At 35.9% G+C, this 7052-nt stretch overlaps 2 protein-coding genes across 3 annotated transcripts; both read right to left on the reverse strand.

Annotated features, from left to right (window-relative positions):
- Window positions 1–694: 694 nt before the first annotated feature.
- Window positions 695–4337, reverse strand: LOC110416109 (Maf-like protein). Of its 2 annotated transcripts, XM_021427953.1 has the most exons (10): window positions 4225–4337; window positions 3976–4047; window positions 3823–3897; window positions 3508–3591; window positions 3050–3130; window positions 2338–2407; window positions 2169–2260; window positions 1478–1519; window positions 1310–1390; window positions 695–905 (listed from the first exon to the last, which is right to left on the reverse strand). In XM_021427953.1, the coding sequence occupies exons 1-10, from the start codon at window positions 4249–4251 to the stop codon at window positions 834–836; spliced, it is 696 nt and encodes a 231-aa protein (XP_021283628.1). In that variant the 5' UTR covers window positions 4252–4337; the 3' UTR covers window positions 695–833. The 2 variants fall into 2 exon arrangements, with proteins under 2 accessions (XP_021283628.1, XP_021283629.1); XM_021427954.1 differs by lacking the exon at window positions 3508–3591.
- Window positions 4338–6031: 1694 nt separating this feature from the next.
- On the reverse strand, window positions 6032–7052 carry LOC110416947 (protein RADIALIS-like 1). The gene is made up of 2 exons (XM_021429095.2): window positions 6723–7052; window positions 6032–6353 (listed from the first exon to the last, which is right to left on the reverse strand). The coding sequence occupies exons 1-2, from the start codon at window positions 6977–6979 to the stop codon at window positions 6329–6331; spliced, it is 282 nt and encodes a 93-aa protein (XP_021284770.1). The 5' UTR covers window positions 6980–7052; the 3' UTR covers window positions 6032–6328.

Raw genomic sequence — 7052 nt, forward strand, 5'->3', positions numbered from 1 at the left:
TATGAAAACTCGAGTCGGTAATGGTAGTTGATGTTACTACTACGGAACTGTCAGCCCTCGCCATTGTTAACGACGTTAACGGGATTAACGCGGGGGCCAGCTGTGATGAAGCGTCAGAGACACAGCCAGTTCGAGGTTTACAACGATAAGCTTTTGTCACTGTACAATGTTTCTTTTGATGTTTTCTTTGTTTAATCAATCGGGCATTTATTTCATAGTTTATGCAAAATCACGTGGCTAAAATTCATAAACGACTACGGACAGGACTTGTTCAATCAAGTGACGGAAGCCTGGAAACTTGTCAAAGATACTGCGATTTGGTACAAGAAAAACCTGCCTGCGCTATGTCTTAAGAAAGTTCGCTTTCTGAGTGAGAAATTCCTGATCTGCCACGCTGATTTGATCCCTGGGAACCAATGGAAAAGGTGGTTATGGCTATGGCGGGAGCTGTCATAAATCCAAGCAAGCCACTTTGACATTAAAATGATGATGCTGCCACTATAGAAACTCATATTCTGGTTTTCTTAACCCTTCCTTCTTTGATGCTTCCCGAGTAAATTGAAAGTGATCAAATTCACCAACTAGTAGTCCTGTTATGCCGACATATAAACAGACCTTTGGATGTAATGTGGCGTTGACAATAGGGGATATTATGCAAAAGTCTGCCTTGGATAACAACTTCAAGCGTCAAAAGTAATGCGCAATCGAGTGGGGTATGGATGATTTAATCAGAAGTTCAGAACAGTGAACACAATTTGGGCAAAGTACAATGTCTTAACACAGACTATGGAATGCCTTAAGCTTCATCAATGGAACCCAAAATGATGCGGCTCCTAGAGGGCTTCCTTTATGAGTTTCTCAGTGAGAGCTTTGGGCAATCCCATCACACTGTCTGTTGTCCCTACCTGCAAAGATACCAAACGACACTTTATCTACCTCTGATTTTTGAATAGATTTTTCAGTAAGTGAGAACCAGCAGCTACCACACTAAAAGATGCTGTTCAGATTGGACGCATGCACAATAAGGGCATCCAATCTAAGGTTCGCTTTGAGAGATTTGAAAAAGGCTTGCAGGGGCTATCAGGGCATTCTATCAAGCTACTTTGTCATGTAAGTATTCATCTATTGCCTAAGATCACACGTTTTGAGCATGTCGATTTTACAAAGTACCCGATGACTTGGAGGGCAAATCATATTCACTAATTCTTGCCTCAAAACTTTTTAGAAAGTGGCACATTCTGCACCAATGTAAATTATTTACTCATTTGTTAGTTCCTCACCACGTGATCACAGAAGTAATGAAACTAACCACTTGTTTAACATACGGCTTTATCAAAGGGTGCTCAATAATCAGGCCTCCAGCAACATGTAGTACAGTCCCTTCCTCAATCTGAACAACGAGAAAGAAAACAGATAAAGAAAATTGATATTGCTCATGCAATAAAGGAAAAGGAGGGTGACAGAAAAAAATTCTTACCAGTTTCTCAATAACCTCATCTGGTATTTCATGGAAATATATCTGCATGGCATCTCAAATAAAAAAAGCATTAAGCCACATCTGAATGAACATTCTTTTGTCACCCTTACAATATGTATCAACTCTACAATGGATCCCATAATTCCAGCTTACAAGGCCTGCACAGTGCAGATCTTACTGACGACTGTTTTTACCACTATGGGTACATGATGAATATGGTGAATGAACATGCATAAAGTAGGTCGAGTAAAAGACATCCATCATAACTATTTCATATGCATTTGATGCTCTTTCTGTGGCTACCATAGGTTGATGCAAGTACAAATAATTTGACTAAGAAAGCTGGAGAACAGTTGCCAACACACACACACAAGGAATGAAAGGACCTTGGAATGAGAGTGGAGTTCAAACAAAACATTTTCATTATATATATTCATACATGGAAACAGAGTTTCAATATGTTCATCACATATGTTAGGGTTCTTCAAAAGATATTTTTCTCCTGATTACACTCCTTCAAACAGCTGAGAACATAAATACATAGTGAAATTACACGACAGCAAATCATTTAGTTTAGGTTTCTCTGATGCTCTCCATTCATTAACATCACAAAAGTTTGGTAATTGCTCAAGCAGGTGCTAAGATTCCTTATTTGGCACGTATTCAAATCAAGAACAAAAGCCATTAATACCTCCACTCTGTCCCATTCCCCTTTTCTGAATCCAGTTTTAAGGTTTGTAACTAGAACAGATCCCACGGTTGCAGCGTGCCCACCGGAATAGCCTGCACATTGGTAAATGATCAGTAAAGGTTTGAAAGAGTAAAAAGTAGGGATTGGCTTGAAGAATATCAAGACAAACCTTTGATATATTCACGAGCTTCTTTCTCATTGGCTGGTTTTTCCCTTACAGCACCTTCATAGACCACCACCTCAAGATCATTTAACAATAACAGTAAGGAATAAAAGTGGAAGAGTTATTATTCCTACAACATGAAAATATGAAATGTATCTATGCTTAAAAGCATGAATTATCACCAATTGCCATCTATGGTTGAGGATACATTTCCCAAATGCATTTAGGCACACAACACATCAGTGCAAGATATGCCCACATGGCAGTCCCGCACATATTTTACAGTTTATCTAAGTTCTTCCAAAGAGAAAAGCACTGCTACCTTAAAGGCAATGGTAATTGGTAAATCTGATTAATTGTGAGACGTTGGCCCCTTAAAATATTTTAAAATATAGTAAAAAGAATTCACACTAATTATTCAGAAGAACTCATGAGTTGCAGCATCTATATAAGGGATCATTAGAATTATCAGGACCTGCTGATAGGTTGAAGGTGGGAAATAATTGATCTATATATGGTTCAGGCTTGAACTTCCTTCCAAAGAGCCATAACATGTGTAACAGATATAAAATAGATATTTATCCGCAAAAAAGGGTTTATGGTGGTTATAGATTACCTATGAACTGTTCTTCCAAAGTTTGACACATAAAACAAAGACCATATAGCATAATTAAACATGTCAGGAAATCTAAAGCATATCAAAGGAATAGATTTATACTTGGTCAGAAGTAATTAGTAATGTTGGCTCAGCTTCCTTTACGTGATCACCAACGGGGAGTCTGTGTAAGATGGCGTCTGCCTGAGAAATTTTCACCAGCTAAGTATACACCAAGACAATACCATGCAGCAGGCCAAAGCAGCAGTGGAAACAGTAAACCAAAAGAGCATGCATCTAGTGAATTAAATGGGAACATGCAAAAGCCACATTCTAAAAGCATATGTTATACGAAACTTGAATGGTCCCTTATTTAGGCCTACTTTTCTAATTCTTTTCTAATATATCTACCAAAGATCACAACTAGCTTCTTACCAAGAGAAATATGATTTAAACTAAGCAGTCCATAGATTTATTTCCTCCAAAATTATATCCTCAGGCCATAGATGGCATTTGGTGAAAAAAGGCCAGATTGTCTAAAAGGGGAACATGGTCGGTAACTAAAAGATATCAAGACATACTGTGTCAGCAGCAATCAAAATAGTTGGTCTTTCATCCTTCTCTTGGTTATTGATAGTTTGTAGCTTTGATAAAATAGAATCAGCCTGTGATGTCATTCACACTCAAATCAATAACAGAAACACGAAAAACTCCCTCTCCAATTTACAATACGAAAGAGAGAACAAGACCCAAAAACACACCCACAAGCACATTAAAAAAGATGGTAACCCTGCTCAAAGCAAATGAATGTAACATTGGTCTCAGACTCTCAAATCCTTCTATCAATCACAATAATCATCCCAAACAAGCACTCCACTATAAAGTAAAAACCGAACCTTTGCTTCAGCAAGAGCTATGACCAACTCCTCTGGCTTCTCCTTTCTGATACCTTTCTCGTCAATATCTGCACTCTACAAAAGCAACTAAATTGAACCTATTTCTTTCTAATTACATTAACATTTAAATTTCCAAAAGGATATGAAAATTACCATGACTGTGAATTCATATCCCATTTCAGCTAGTATTTTACGACGAGCTATGGAAGATGACCCCAATATGACCTGCATTACAGCAAAATATTAATTAATTAAATATTTAAAAAAAAAAACCTCCAAAATTTTTGGAAAGCCACTATTTCTTCTTCTTCTTCTTCTTGGGTTTTGTTCTTAGTATAAAAGATTTACGACAAACAAATAAAGACAAAGATATGTTCGAGCAAGCATACGATTTTAGCGTACCTTAAACAGAGAAGTTTTGTCTTCCATTTTTGTCTTTCAGTTTTGTCTTCGCAAAGGTCGAGCGAGGAACAGGGTTCAGAGAAGGAAATGACGAGACGGCGTGGTGGTGCGCGTGTTAAGTACGCTGATCAACATAGGACCCTGGTCCCAAGCCCTAATTGTCAGGTCCAGGAGTTCAAGTTATGGGCCATTAAGCCCATCTGGCAAAGAAAGCAAAGTAAAATATTCTTTTAACTTGAAGCCCAACCCCATGACCCGTCAAACTTAAGTTTTAATTGAAAATCGGGAAAAACTTATTTACACAAGATTTTTTTTTTAATTACAAGGATGAAATTTTCGATTTAAAATTATTGATTTCTTGTTTATATTATAAATCTCCCATTAAATTGAAATAAAAAAATTTTAAAAAACTGCTATAAACTTAGAAATTTATGTCAATTCTTAATAAAGAATATGAATTTTGGATATCAATAAAATAATTATTTCATCATCAAAAAATAAAAAAATTATTATATATCAACATAGTTCAAGGAATTCATGTTAATAAGACAACTAGGCGCAGTTGGAAAAGTAATTATCAAACAGTCATCATATTAAATTATAATTAATTTATTAAATTTAATTATAATAAAATTCCGTTACCAATTTAACTCATGAAAAACATACTACAAAGGTCATATACACATGTTAAACACCATAAGAAACTTAAATCAGTCGGCTTTTTGTTAATTCTTTATGTTTGTATTTATGACCTCGATTATAACGCATATTTAATGAATTTATTATAGTTTTAATTATTTCACTATTTTTTTAAAAGTAACTGTTTCACTATTAATAAACGGTTTCTATCTAATTTATATTAAAAAATTTTTTTTTTCTAACTTACTATAGTAATAATCACGCATTACTTTTGTCTTGCTCACCTTCCAACACGTGCTATGTATGTAAATTACTTAATTTTTCTTCTTCTTCTTCTTCTTCTTCTTCTTCTTCTCATGCTTTTTGTAAAGTCAAAATCTATGAATCATGCATGATCTGTAGTTTCCTCAAGGGTTTTTGTATACTCCATGGGGCTGCAACCATCTGTGCTAAATCATTCTCAAAGCTAAGCAAGATTCTCTCTATATCCTTATCTTTTCCCTCTTGATGTTTTTCTCCTTGTACCTATATGTAAGATATAAGACTGAAAAATCTATCTTCAATTCAAGTTAATCAGCCAGCATCTGATGCTCATATGTATATCATGACAAGCTCGACCTGATGATAATATCATATCTTTGGTTTTCATTGTAAAATGTATGGTTATACTAATATAGGATTAGGAGTATATCTCTATATATTTTATTGAGAGAGGGGGAAGAAGGAGAAATCATCAAAGACTACTGGTTTAAAACTTCCATATATCTACCTAAGAAATGAAATACAGATACATGCAGAGAAAGAGAAGAATGGCTTACAACTTGAACTGTTGGTAATGGAAATGATACTCAACAGAAAAGACAATTAACTTGTGATATGTAGCAGGGAGAGGTGTTCACACACATTCTACTACTCCCTTCTCTTCCCTTTTAATATAAAAAGTGGGCTCTCCTTATTTTCCACCCTGATTAAAACTTTGGTGAGAAAAAGATGGATGATGTTTAGGTTTAGTGGCTAGGCATTCTAAATTTGGATATTTTCACTTTTCTGTTTCTGTTTATGAATATGTATATATCCAAGTATTAAATTCACAAAGCCCGTGTGTTCTTTAATCCATTCTGCGTTAAGGTATTGCCATATATATCTGGGTATTTCAAGTATCCATGTATGGTCAGATGATAGAAGACAACAACATTTAATCTGAGGATATTCATTAAAAACAGGAGCATACAAGGAACTGTGGGTCATGTACCAATGCCATGAGTCTATGAGTCATCCATGGTACATTACACGAAGCACATATACATATAAAGGAGGTATCGGAAGGTACAGCTATGATCAGAAATGAAAATGAAATAAGAGCGATACATTTGTTGCTTGTTACTCAGTGCGGCATTTGCTTTATTAAAGGTCAAGATTGATGGGCTAATCTTTGTTTTCCACGTACGGTTCTGGTTCATATACTTCACTGGAGCCTGAGATTCCTCATTCTGCTCAAGAACAAAAGAAATCAGTCCTGGCCATGAGGAAATACAACAACATACACCGAATAATTGCTTGGAACCTGTTCTTTTGACTTAAGGCTCAGCCACATATTTAGCTAGTACTTAAGGAGTATAATAATGTTAAGCTAGCTAGGCATGCATTAATTTAGTTAGTAGTGTATGAAGTACATTGATACCAGTAAAAGCAAGCCTTTATTTTCTCAACTTGATTAGATATGAATTCCTGATATTCTGACCAATTACATCTTGGAAAAAGAAAAAATAAAAGTCGATGGGGAAAGACTCTCTGAATTAACATTTTTTGAAAGTGAAAATACTGGGGAAAAAAGGTGTGAAAAGTAGTTGTAATTATACCTTTGTTCTTCATCCATGTAACTGTATCCTTTGCTTCCTCCTGCTTTCTTGTAAGGGGGTAAGGGCACATGGCCAGACTCAATCTGCTTGACGTCTTCGACAAGATTCTCGTAATGCATCTTCACTTCCTCCACGGTTTTCCCTCCAACTGCCCTGGCTAGATTGTGCCAGCGGTCCGGTGTATCCTTGTCATAGATAGCCAAAGCATTCTCGAACAACTTGTTTTGCTTCGGTGTCCATGTCGAACCTGAGGCCATTGCTGAAAACTACAGTGATAAATCAAGACGGATCAGAGAAAAACACAAAGAGAGAAAGAAATGTAGAATGATT

Source organism: Theobroma umbraticum, unplaced genomic scaffold, assembly GCF_002168275.2.
Source record: "Theobroma umbraticum cultivar Fairchild unplaced genomic scaffold, ASM216827v3 scaffold_51.0, whole genome shotgun sequence".
In the NCBI taxonomy this organism is placed as follows: Eukaryota; Viridiplantae; Streptophyta; class Magnoliopsida; order Malvales; family Malvaceae; genus Theobroma; species Theobroma umbraticum.